At 37.2% G+C, this 13,859-nt stretch overlaps 1 protein-coding gene across 3 annotated transcripts in view; it reads left to right on the top strand.

The window, feature by feature from the left end:
• Positions 1-13,859, top strand: part of LOC131160052 (187-kDa microtubule-associated protein AIR9) — a 135,197-nt gene that overhangs the window by 15,818 nt on the left and 105,520 nt on the right. For all 3 annotated transcript variants that reach the window (XM_058115356.1, XM_058115359.1, XM_058115360.1), the window contains exons 10-14: positions 1,868-1,969; positions 3,257-3,486; positions 3,591-3,705; positions 12,702-12,822; positions 13,032-13,207. In XM_058115356.1, the coding sequence (XP_057971339.1) occupies positions 1,868-1,969; positions 3,257-3,486; positions 3,591-3,705; positions 12,702-12,822; positions 13,032-13,207 (744 nt within the window). The remainder of the gene's footprint in view (positions 1-1,867; positions 1,970-3,256; positions 3,487-3,590; positions 3,706-12,701; positions 12,823-13,031; positions 13,208-13,859) is intronic.

Consider the following 13,859-nt stretch of genomic DNA (forward strand, 5'->3'; position numbering starts at 1 on the left):
AAGCTATCTCTTAGAGTTATTCCCTCTTCATTCCAATATTAAATTCTTGGTGGGTAGAGGTAGTAATATCCGGTTTTGGAAAGATCCTTGGTTGGGGAATGTTGTTTTGTCCACCTCTTTAACACACCTTTTTCACCTAAGCTGAGGGCAGGATGAGTCTATTTCTTCTTTTGTTGTTGATTCAGGTGGTCCTTTGCCTTCTTGGGATTTCCACTTCCGCAGATCATTAAATGATATGGAGATGGGGGAGCTATCCTCATTGCTAGTTGTTAAAGGCTTGATATACATTGTTGGCCCACAACCTAATAGTGTAAGCTTTTAGGTAAAGTGATAATCTAACAAGGTATCAGAGCTAATTTACGGGAGGTCCTGGGTTCTAGTCTTGTTGCCTGAGTTTTATTGTATGACGTTTAAAATTATTGTACTCCCTGTTACGGGTGTTGTTTATCGTTTCTTTATCTCTCCACGTGCTGTCGGGATGCATTTGCAGGCGAGTGTTAAAGGCTTGATATACATTGTTGGCCCATAAAATAATAGCTTAAGCTTTTAGGTAAAGTGGTAATCAAACACTAGTCTTGTTGAATAATTGCCGTTTTTCTTTAGAGCAGGATAGGTGGTCTTGGTCTGTGGATCCTTCGGAGGTTTGTTTGTATAAATTTTTTTGTGATTTTTTGAATAGGTCGAAATTTTCTTTTCTGTTCTATAGTTCCATTTGGAATGACAAAGTCCCCTTTAAAATTAAGACTTTTATTTGGTTGGTTGCACTTTATAGAATTAATACCAATAACTTGCTGCAGGTTAGGAGACCTTTGAACGCTGTATCTCCAGACATGTGTGTTCTCTGCTTTAATTGTTCATAATCATCATCGCATCTGTTCATTTATTGTGATATGCTTGGAGTGTATGGAATAAGCCATTTGGTACTTTAGGTGAATGTTGGGTTAGTTCCAAGGCAGTGGAGGATTTTTTGGCAGTGAATATTTTTGGATTTGGCAGGAAAAAGGAAAGGGCAGAATTTTTTTTTTCCTTTTTTTTTGGTTTTGTTTTGTTTTGTTTTTTTTTTTGCTGTTTTTTGGGGGTTGTGGATGGAGTGTAATGTGCGAATTTTTATAGGGAAGAAGTCGGCTCAGGTGCTGGTTTGGGAAAATGTATATTATTTGGCTTCTCCTTGGTGTGTCGGACAAGGGAATTTTAAGGGAGTGAACTTTTCTGATATTCAGCGCAGTTGGCATTGTGTGTTGGAATTTTAGTTTGTGATGGTTTTTTTGTCTTTTGTTCTTTAGTCTGTAGGTTTTTCCTTTCTGTTTTTTATCTGGATTTTCCAGACTTTGTTGAGGAGATGTCTTATTCTCCTAGATTTATATTCTTATTCTATTAATGAATTCTTCTTTTATTATTTAAAAAAAAAAAAAAAAAAAAAAACTCACTGACCAGTTCTCACCCAAACATCCCTCCAAACAAATAGGTAGATCCTCTAATCCTTCAAGCGGAGAAGGCGGCACATGAGAAATATCCTCTAATGCATTAGAAAAAATGTCTGGTGCATAATCCAGACTCATCATTCATTCCTCCATGTGATTGAATTTCCTGCTCCGCCTGAGAGAATTCCCCTTTATGTCCTTGATTCAGTTCATCCATAAAGTTTCTCATTTTTTGTTTGGGGGGGATGGTGCGCGTGTTTCCATCTCATCCATTTTCCTTTTATTCCTTCTTCTTCTTCTTCTTTGATGAGTTTATGCTCGTCATTTCAAAAATTTTTCTCTTTAGATTATATTTGTTTTTATTAGTTTTACAATTCATGGCCATTATTATATATAAAATTGCTGTTAATTTTCTATTCTGCTTTTAATATTTAAGTTTTTGGCAGATCTTTCTAAGGAGGAGGTAGCAATTGCAAAGCGTTACCCAGCACACACGGCTTTGTGCATCAGAGATGGTTGGGATTTTTGCCGTCCAGAGCATGCTGCAGGTTACTTTTTGAAGGATTCATTCTGTGAATGTTGTTTTGAATGCTATGCCATTTCATTAGAACTTGGACTGATTCCAGCATCATTAATGCATGTTGAGTTTGTATCAGGTCTAGATGACACTAGCTGGTTGTGAACAAATGTAGGATATGTCCTTGTGGGATTTGTTTTTTAAAATGTTGATGCGTACAAATTAGTGTAATTGGTCCCATGAGGGTTTACTCTGGTTACACCAATAAATCATACAGTGGAGTTATACAAACATGCTATCAAATACATAGACATTTGCATTGTTATGCACAAATGTGTGTGTGTGTGTACAAATATGGTTTGGTGTTTGAAGGATTAGAGCTAGGGAATAGTTTTCAAAGTCGCAGAGTAGTGCTGGAAATGATATAATGTTCCTGTTAGGATAAGAAATATATCTTTTATGAAGTGAAGAGATAGAACAATCAATATAAAGGACAAAAAGTTTCCCCAATAAAAACAAAAATAAAAATAAAAAGTAAAATTTGCAAACAAAAAAAATAACCACATTAAAACTCACTAAATCAGAGCTTGTCAATCATTCTAGATATGAGTTGAAGGAACTCCTAAAGCACCAACCGTTGAAGCCCAATGCAAGGAAGAAAACTGCCCTATGCAAAAGCAAGTGAAGAGGAAGGATGGTAACCTAAATATTTTTGACTTCCTCTCTAACCAAATACGCCACACCATAGCAAGTAAAGCACAGTCCAATAAAATGTTGCAGTTTGTCTGCATCTGAAACCAAAAACGTTAGAGAAACAACTCCATGGTCTCTGGACACATCCGACACTCCTATTCAACACTGAAGAAGTTGAAGAACAAAGAGTGGGGAAGGAAGAAGGAGAAAAATATAAGTGCTAGAATCTTATTAGAACCTTAAGGAGTCAATGTGAAGAAAGTCAGTGTCCCACCATTAAAAGAGTGCAAACATCTGCCAAAGAATTCTTATTGATCAATTTTATGTAATTGTGCTTATAAGTTTAACCCATACAAAACCAAAATTCTTTGCTTTTAGTTATCCATTAAAGCAAAATAGACTCTATTTAGACAGAGAGATTTTGCTGAACTCCTACTATGGGAGGAAAACGCTCCTTAATAATCAAGCTAAGAATTGGTAGAACTTGTCCAGCATATGGTTGTAGTTTGGGATCTGGATTGTAACTTAATCTTGGATATGTGATGATAATATTATATGAAATTTATATGTATATATATTTAATATGTTAAAGTTGTAAATTTTTAACATGTTCTTTCTTGAACAGATTCAACTTTCCAGTTCTTAATTGAACAGTGGAAGGATGGTTTTCCTTCGGGCTATATGGTCAAGGGAGTCTCTATTGATCAACCATTTGAAGAAGATCCTTGTCGTTGCCACTTTATTTTTGTCCAAGATGGTACTTCGGCTAGTGATCCAAATTTGGTTTTAAAATATCAATGGTTTGTTGGAGAGAAAACGTCAAGTTTTACTGCTATTCCTGATGCCATTGGAGAGGTATAAATTTTTATGTATTAGTATTAATTAATACTAATATTATTATATGCTTCTCTGTGATGCTACTCACAATATTCATTCTAATAGCACTACATGATGGCTAGGTGTACTGGCCAAAGCATGAGGACATTAACAAGTTTCTGAAGGTGGAATGCACTCCCATACTGGGAGAGGCAGAGTACCCTTCTATTTTTTCTATATCTTCACCAGTTTCTCCGGGTATGTTTTCTTTAAGTTTCTTTTGAAAATAAGAAATTTGTTGTGGTTCTTTAAGCTTTAATTTAGTGAATATTCTCAGATGTATGATATTCATTATGTTGGAGCCAACTGAATATCTTGGAGCCAACTTGATGCAACTAAAGTAAGTCATGTGCTGGAACTAAGGAGCTACACTTCAGAAACCAATTGTTTTCAGAATAAGCAAGATAAGGAGTATATTGAATGTGGTTTTGATATAACTAGGAAATCAAATGAGGGAATCATAAATCACACTTTTCATTCTTTGGTTAGGGAGTGTTGGGAGTGAATGTTCAATGAGGGAGTGGGAAGGTTTTAGGATTATGAAGAACCTGAAGCATCTTAAAAAGGCTTGAAGTAGTGGAACTTTGAGTTTTTAAGGCCAGTTTTTGCATGAGATTGAGTCCTTGATAGGAGAGAGGAATATAGGGGTTGTCTGAGGTTGAGTTGAGAGGTGTCTTTCCCTTGGATGATTTGATTTGCGAGAGAGGATTTAATTGAGCATCATTGATTGTGGTTAAGGGATGTTTATCTAATGTATGGTTCTCAGTTGTTGTGAATGGGGAACCTAAGTCTTGGTTTAAGGCTTTAAGGGGCATTAGAGAAGGGGACTCACTCTCTTTACTGTTTGTCCTAGTAGCTGATGTGTTGAGTAGAATGGTGGCTGGGGCTGTGGATTTGGGGTTGGCAAAAGGTTTGGAAATGGAGAGAGATGGTGTGGTGGTTTCTCATCTTTAATTTGTAGATGATACTATTTTCTTTCTAGAGGATGATAGACCTTCTTTCAAATGTGTTTTGGGTATCCTCCATGTATTTGAGAGGGTGTTGGGGCTTAAAAAATAAATTTGGGGAGAAGTGGTTTAGCTAATATTAATGAGCCTCTAGAGCTTGCTAGGGAGCAGGCTTCTGAGCTGGGTTGTGGTCATTTAGGGTGGTCTTTGACTTACTTAGTGGTCCCTTTAGGAGGCAATCCTAGATCTCAAAGTCTCTTCCTAAAGTTTGATAAATAAATGTTAAATAAATTGTGAGATTGCGGGATACTCTGATGGAGATTTGGATGTAACTGTTGTCGATCGAAGGTCCTCTACTGGATATTGTACATTTGTAGGAGGTAATCTTGTTACTTGGTGTAGCAAGAAACAAAGTACCGTAGCAAGATTTAGGGTTGAAGCGGAATATCAAGCTATGGATTATACTGTGAGTGAAGTTATGTGGCTGAAGTCTCTTATATAGTTATATCAGATATGACCTTGTTAACGAAGCCAATAGATGTGTTTTGTGATAATTAATCTGCTATTTATATTGCTAGCAATCCAGTGTTTCATGAGAGGACAGAGGCACATATAAATTGACTATCCTTTTGTGAGGGATGCTGTGTCAAAGAAGGGCACGAGGACTCCATTTGTGAACTCTGTCGGTCAATTAGGTGATGTTCTTATGAAGCCTTTATTTAAGCCTGCCTTGTCTAATATCTGTTACAAGCTCTGGGGTTGGGTGATATTTATACACCTCCAGCTTGAGGGGGAGTGTTAGAAGAGAATATGTTATTTTAATAATTAGGTTGTGTTGATGGGGGTGTTTTGTCCTTTTAAGACTTTATTATTATTATTATTAATATATAATAGGGCAGACTTGGAGTCGTACGTAGACTCCAGGAAATTGTCTTTCAGTTTTTTCCTCTCTTTTTTCCTTCTCTCCCTCACTTCTTCTCTTCTTCTCCCCATCTCTAACTTCACAACAGAATATAAGGATTATTGGCCGGCAGTGTTTTGATACTGATCATAATATTTCACAATTCATGTTTCTCATTGGCAGTGTAATTGCTAGATTTTAGGCTCGTAGGTGAGTCAAAGAAATTTAGCTTAAGTTAGCAATTTTACGGGAGGACCATAATGTGACAAATGGCATCTGAGCTAATATAGGCCTGCAATAATGCTGTGGTATGGTTGTTTTTGGCCTTATGCTTGTTGTGTCACCTCCTCCAACCCATGGGCAGTGAGATTGGCACTCCAAACACAACCAACCCATTTTTTGGTCAGTCTAAACTGATTAATCTATGGTAGTTGCATACCATAAACCTTTTTAAATTAAAAAAAAATCCATTTCTTATTTCATCTAACAGGCATTAACACATAACCCGAATTCTCCCTCGTCCTCCCTTGTATGGGGACTAAGGTCGTTGCCATGATTCTTTCACATCTATTTGTTCTATCATTTTTCTTTCTTCCTCTTCCTCTCTTGTTCATGCTCTGTTTGTCTCTATCAATTACGTGAGTATTAGGGTATGAGGCAAGTGGATCCTTCCAAATCCCTTTAGATTGAAGGGAAGGCGTGATGCAGCATGCAATCAAGATGAATTATATTGGATCATGTACTTTAGATCTTAAGATACTTTTATTTAGATTTCCCAAAACATGCCCTTCCCCCTTTGCAACCTCTCTCCCCCTCTCCTTCTTGGTTTAGTGTGTTGCTATGAGGGCTGTAGGTCATGAAAGAAGAGATTCGCAGATGATGTGAAGGAAAAACCTTCGATCTGAGGCTGGATAGAGTGGGAAAGGGCGAGTTTCTCTTTGTGCTGGAGTAGAGTCTTGAAAACGTAATTGATGGATGAGATTATCTTCATCATCAGTGAAGTGGAGTGGTGCTTGGAGGGTTTGTTGTCGGTGTTTGGAAGTTTGGGTAGGGTTATTGGAGCATTCGAATTGGCAGTGTCATGTATTGGCTGGCGATTTGATTGACAATAGCGGAAGCTCTTGGAATTAGGGTTTGTTTGCAATGCCATAAAAGAGAAAAAGCTGGGGTTGGGCTGGAATGGTTAGCGTTTTTTCTTGGTTTTTGTCCCTGGTGGATCTATAAGGTATGGTTGGTGAGGATTTATATAGGAGTTTTGTGCAATGGATAAGGAATTTGATACGATCATTTTTGGTAATAATGATTGGTTACAAAAAAACTAATCACCCGTGGAGCAAGGTGGTGACGAAGGGAAGCAACAAGATCTTTGATCTATGTGGGGGTGTAATGCAGTTCGTGATGCCTAATTGTGCATTGGTGGCTATCAGTTCTGCCATGCATCTAGATATGGTTAGGGTTTCATAGAAGGATGGTTAGGTGAAGGATGGTGAGGAATGGGCTTGGTTGTGATAAGAATGGGGATGGGGCTTGCCAAGGGGAATGGTGTGGGTCTAGATGGGTGGAAGGGAGCTTTTTTCCCTTGGGAGGTAGGAGTACTCTAATTCAGGCTTGTCTTTCTAGTGTCTCGTTGTATTTTCTTTCTATTTTAAAAATTCGAGTGGGTGTTGCTAGTAAAGATCGAGAGGATTATGAGAGATCATTTGGTGAGTTGGGAGGTAGTTTATAGGTCTAAATAGGAGGGAGGTTTGAATCTTGGAAATTTGGTGTCTGAAAACACGAGTCTCTTGGCCAAATGCTTTGGTGGTTCCCTTTAGAGGATTCTTCTTTGTGGCATAAAGTTATTAAAAGCAAGTTCGGACTTCATGGGAATGGGTGGGATACCAATTTAGGTTCTAGAAGCTCTTCGGAAAGTTTGTGGAAAGCTGTTTCTTAGATTTACCCTCTTTATTCCCTATATTAAATTTGTGTTGGGTAAGGGGTGTAATATTCACTTTTGGAAAGACCTTTGGTTGGGGAATATTGTCTTGTCCACCTCTTTTCCTTGCCTATTCCAATTGAGCTCTAGAAAAAATGATTTCATTTCTTCTTTCCTCGTTGATCCAAATGGTCCTTTACCTTCATGGAATTTTCATTTTAGTAGATCTTTGAATGATAGGGAAACAAATGAGTCATCTTCATTGTTGGTCTTGTTGAATAATTGTCGGGATCTTTGGAAGCTGATAGCCGATCTTCGCTCTTGGACCCCTTCGGGGTCTATTCTTGCTAATCTTTTTTTGAATTCTTGATTAGCACTAACTTTTCCTGCCCTCTCTATAAAATAATTTGGAAGGCCAAATTCCCCCCTAAAATCAAAACTTTTATTTGGTTGGTTGTGTTTAATAGGATAAATACTAATAACTTGCTGCAGATTAGGAGGCCTTTAAAGGATCTGTCTCCAGATATTTGCAAGCTTTGTTTTAACTGCTCAGAATCTGTTTCACATATTTTCTTGCATTGCAATTTTGCATGGAAAGTTTGGAACAAGTTATTTAGTTATTTTGTAAAAAGTTGGTTTTGTCCAGGGACAGTGGAGAAGTTTTTGACAATGTCTTCTTTTGTTGGGTTTGGGAGGAAGAAGGAAGGACAAGTGCTATGGATTAGTACTTTATTTGCAGTATTTTGGGGTTTATGGAAGGAATGTAACTTGTGTATATTTTCAGGGAAGAAATTAACGTTTTTGTTGGTGTGGGAGAACATTTCATTTTCTGGCTTCTCAGGGGTGTGTGGACAATGGTAATTTCAAGGGTATTTGCTTTTCAGATATTAAGCTGGATTGGCTTGCTCTGTTGACTTCTTAGGATGTGCTGATTTCTTGGGTTGTTTTTAACATCTTTTGGTTTCCTTCTTTTGTTTTCCTTGGAGTTTCCCAGACTTTGTTAAGGAGTTTTCTCATCTGGCTGATTGTACATCCTTCTTCTATCTAATGATTTTCTTTTGCTATAAAAAAAATTCACTTCAACTGAGCCAGGTTTTGAGCAATCTTTTATCAGATCCAGCATATAAAAATAAGTTTCCAACTCAGGCCTGAAAGCCCAATCTGCAGCAGGTCCATTTATCTATGGCTCAGCAAGTTGGACCTTTTAGCAATCAGGCCCAAAGCTTAGGTAATCCCTTATATGGCAGCCCATGGATTCATCTCCTCCAAAGCAAGCCAAACCTCCTATCTTCAAGTCTGCATATGCACAAAGCACATGTTATCTCCTCTTCCTTGGAAGAATTTCCAGTCCAGCTAAGTTTTGAAGGACAATAGTGCGTGAAAGCCAGACTCATGTTGAAGGACTTTTGAGAAGAAGAATAACCATTCTTATTGAATTTCAAGAGGCACGATTACAAGATAAATAGTAAAGGAAGGCCACAAAATCAGCAAATCAAATCACCACAAAATCAGCAGATCTCTAGGCTAGAAAACAGGAAACAGAAACTATTAGAATCTGAAATAGTAATTTCAGATTTTATTCAAAAAATAGAATTTCCTAATTATTCCCTAGAAATCCGACACATGTCTTTAGTAATCAATTGTGGAGGAGAGAAATACAAGTGAGCCTTGAGTGCTGGCTGTTGATAAGGGTGGTTATTACAAAGGACCTAAAAGCTGGTGTTAACAAAGTTTAAGGGAAAAATGATTGGCAGTTCAGGTGGGTGTGGAAATGAGGGAAAGAATTGATAAGTGAGGGTATTCTCGTAGAATGATGTCGAAATTTTCAAGGAGAGATACAGAAGGAAAGTTATGTATTGTGGAAGATCAATGTAAAGGTAAGGAGAAGAAGAAATGGAGGGATATATTGGATAATGACAGTGCAGTTTTTAGTGAGTTTGATTGTGATGGGTGGTTGCTTTTGTATGAAACTCAGGAACAATATGGATATGATCCTGACCCTTATAATTTACTTGGGGACTTATCATATGCACCTGTGTCTCTGATGGAGAGTTTGGAGGGGATTCCTATTTTTAGGACAGTGGTTCGATATTAAGTAACAGTGTAAGGATGGAATTCTGTCTAACCTTGTGGAGAAGATTCCTGGAAGCAGTTAGAAGGACAACAACTGATGGGTAAGACGTGTTTATGATTGTCTAATCCTAGGGGAAAGGAAGTTTGTCTTGATGGTGTTAAAAGTAAGTGAAGAAGGACATGAGAGAACTAGCTAATTTAAAGTGATCAGTGAACTATGATGGAAACGGTTTAAAGAGTGGTTTTCTTGGTTAATTCTTGTTAGTTGTTTTTTGGACTTCCTGTTCTTGTTTAGGTTGTAATTTCTTGTTCCTCTTCCTAATAATCTTTTTTTTTTTTTAAATTAAAAAATATTTTCTTGCTTCCTTAAGTTGATAAAAGGCCCTTATGTTTTAATTTTATTTAGTGTTGAATTATATTTGATTTGCATTGGGCACTTGCTCAGTCAAGTGGTAGTGGAACAGATTTGATCTGGTGAGACGAATTGTATTGGCAGGGTTCCTCATTTCAACTTCAGTCACCATGGCTTTAGTGTTTGACTGGGTTTTCTACGAGTTTTAACTCAAATTTGTTGGGTTCATGATCTCAACATAAATTGCTTCGCAATCTTTTCCATGCTGCCTGACACCCTGTCTCTGCCATGGCCTACATCGCGGTGCATTCTCACTCCATGGATTCATTTATCAAGCAGAAATCTAGATAATTGGAACTAGGATGAATGCTACAAGTTTTTTGGCAGTGAGGCATACAATTGACTTGTGATTTGTGTCGGACAATTTTCTTCATTTTGCAAACCTTGAGGCCTCACATAAGGTTGCTTGTTAGTCTTAATGCGGCTTGAGGAAGCAAGCATTTTTCTCTTCTGGTTCCTGTCTCTTGTTCAAATGTTTTTATTTGGAAATTTGTTTTTGGGTAGGGTATAAATGGAGAGATAAAGGTTCTCTTGTGATGTTAGGGTTTGAATAAGAACTGGGTTTTGATGGCTTTCTTGAAGGGTGGATTTGGAGATTAGCCCTTTGACATTCTGTTTTTGATATTGAGAATTTAGGTATTTTTGTTGTGGGATTTAGCATGGGCTGGTTTGGAATGAAAGTGGTTATGGACAGGGTGTAATGTCGTGGCATTCGGTAATGGTAACAGGGTTCGTGGAAGAGGCTTTAATACCAAATTGATGTGGCACCAGTAGGCAAGAAGGAAAAGATGAGGAACAAGAGAAGAAAGTAAAACAACAGAGAGTAACATGTTTCAATTTTGGGAGGATGTTTGGGTGGGTGAGAATTCTTTGTAGCGGTTGGTGGTTCGTTTGTTTAAGCTTTCTTTTTGTATGAAGGGGGCTGTCTTTCATGGGTTTTCCATATTCTGAAGTGTCTCAATGAAAGAGAGGTTGATAAGCATACCGCCTTTTTCTGGGTGGATCGCTATGCTTCTTTGAATCCCTTGTCCCATTTTTCTTCCCTCGGAGCCACATCATTGGATGGCAAAGACTCCTTTGAAAGTTCAGACCTTCATCTAGACTGTCTCTAAATAGCACATGACTTGTTACAGACAACATGATCGCAAGTCCAGTGAAACAAATGCTCACCTTTCCTCCATTGTCAGGTGGCAACTTACCTTTAGAATGCTCTTTTCTCTTGTTTCAGAGAAGCTTGAGTGGTGCCTTGGAATGTGGCAGATTTCATGCTTGTGAGACAATTGAGAAGTTGTGTTTACAGCGTGGCACTGTCTTCACCACCTTATGGACCCTTTGGATTGAGATGAATGTGAGAACCTCAAGGGTTCGCACAATTTCTGCTTTTGTTATGGGATATGGTTGTATACTTGGCTTCCTTTTGGGCCTATTCGTTTTGATTTTTTGGGGGTTTTTTTGCTGTCCAACCTTCAAATGGATTGGAAGGCAGCTCTTTTGTAATCTCTTCAGTTGTTCTTTGTTTTTTGAAGGACACCTTGTTCTCCTATTATCGTACCTTGTTTTGGTCTCTAGTAAAATTTTCTCTTGTCTAAAACATTAAAGGAAGAAAATAAAATTTAAAAAACCCAAAGAAGAGGGCTCAATTATGGTTCCAATTCTTTTTAAATCATTCAAGGATGTGATAAATCCATAACCCTGTTTTTATAGAAGCAAATAAACTAAACAAAGAGCCTCAAAGATTAGACCTATAGGTTGGACATAAGCCCACAATTGCATCAAATTCGAGCTTTTGCTAATCCCGAGTAAATCTCCTAAGATAAAGAACTAAATAAAATTTTATATTGTTGCAACAACTCTTATTATCAAAATTGTTAATTCAATGAAAATGTATCCGGATAATCTTAATTGTTAAAATTCCTCTTCCTTGTTCTCCATGAACTAGCTCCTTCCTAACTTTTGCTTGGGGCCCATGGCATGGGCCTTGAGGCATTATTGTTGGTGGTGGCTCTTTGATGGTTAATTAGATGAATCATGGATGATAGCAGGTTATTTGGTTTCCTTGTGTCGTGAACATCTGAGGCAAGATGTTGCTTCCGAGATGTTTCACATTCTCTTGGACTGGAGTTCATTTATGCTGCTAGATGGTTGGTGAAGCATTCATTGTTTTTTATTTGGGGGCTGGGCTTGATGCATTATTTCTTGTTAGATTATTGTAATTGATTTTACTCTCTATGCTTTTTCCTTCTTATTTAATGAATTATTTGTCTGCTATAATTATGATAGATACTTGGTCAATATCTGTAGATTAATTTTACTTTTAAATGAAGGTTTTCTATCTGTCCTCTATGCTTTTTTTTTTCTTCTTATTTAATGAATTATTTGTCTGTTATAGAAATGATTGTTATTTGGTCAATATCTGTAGGTCATGTGCAACAAAGACCATACACTTCACTATCTGGTGGAGTGATTTGGCTTAGAATGGTTTTATGAAGGGAAGAGAAAGGGTGAAAAAAATGAGGGCCAAGCTTTTCCTAGAAACATGTTTTATGATCTGAATACAGTTATATCCCTTATTAAGCTGGGTGGCAAAAAGAAATCTGTGTTGCTCAGTTCTAGTATTCTACAATACTCTGTTTGACTTGCTCTGTTTTTCTTCTTCTTTCTCCATCCTTCTCAATTTTGATCAACTTAATATGTTTGTGATATTATTGCAATGGTATAATTTCGCTATGTTTTGTCCTTGACTGAAACATATTAAAGGAATGGAAGATGATATATAATGCTGCTGTCTATCTCTTCTACTCTGATTGTATTTAGTAATACCACTTTCTATTTTCTATTACCAGGAATTCCATAGTTTATTATGTCTAAATAGAATATTGATAGTTGTCTGCATTTCATTTGAAAAGCTTTCTCATGTCTGTTTGAATTCTTACTTGTCTTGTGAAGGTACTGGATGCCCAAAGGTTGTGAACCTTGATGTGCGTGGGGAACTAGTGGAGGGGAATATTATAAAGGGCTATGCTGAAATTGCTTGGTGTGGTGGGACTCCAGGGAAGGGTGTTGCTAGGTGAGATTGCTACTTAAAATTGTAGGATAACATGTCAATTACCATAAACTGTATGTGAAATAAACACTGCACTTCTGTTTAGGTGGGAAAGTTTGTTTAAATGCTTGGAGAATATTACCTACAACAAATATTTTAGTAAAACATGGTACACTTCTTTTGTCTGTATAAGGAAATCAAAATAATGGAACTTCAATGTTCATATTGTCTAGTTGGTTGAGGCGAAGATGGAACAGCAACCCTGTGGTTATAGCTGGAGCAGAAGATGAAGAGTATCAATTGACAATAGATGATGTTGATTCACGCTTGGTTTTCATGTATACACCGGTCACAGAAGAAGGTTCCAAAGGGGAACCCCATTACAAATATACAGACGTTGTAAAAGCAGGTGTGATATGGATAGAACTTCTATATATATATGAATATATTATTATTATATATTTGTTTTATCGATTGTTGAAGTATTTTCTATTTGATATGTCTCGCTTTTGTGTCTATTTATTTTTTGCATATATATGCAGTTTTTTTTGTTTTGTTTTGTTTTGTTTTTGCTTTTGTTTTTTAAATAAAGATGACAGCTGGCTTCCAGATGTAAATACTCTTTGAATACCGCTTTACCTAAAAGCTTAAGCTGTTAGCTTGTGCAGCCTAACAGCACATGGAGAGATAAACAAACACTAAATACCCATGACAGGGAATACAGTTATTTTTTACACCACATGGTCCATACAATAAACGTGAGCAACAAGACTAGAACCCGGCACCTCCAAGTAACCAGCTCTTACCATGTTAGAATAGGTTGTGTGCCAACAGTGTATGTCAAGCTTTAACATATAGCTTTTGAGAAACAACTCATGTTATTCATCACACGTTTCTTATGATATCTTGGAGATATAAACAACACAAGCTTGCCATAGAAAATTTTATCCTGTCTTAAGGCACTCCCACTGTCTTTACTTAATTATTCTCATCAAGTAAGGGAATGCATATTACCTTTTTACCTCAAATTTCTGGCCAACTGTTTTGATTGTGGTTGATTG

This window comes from Malania oleifera, chromosome 7, assembly GCF_029873635.1.
Source record: "Malania oleifera isolate guangnan ecotype guangnan chromosome 7, ASM2987363v1, whole genome shotgun sequence".
In the NCBI taxonomy this organism is placed as follows: Eukaryota; Viridiplantae; Streptophyta; class Magnoliopsida; order Santalales; family Ximeniaceae; genus Malania; species Malania oleifera.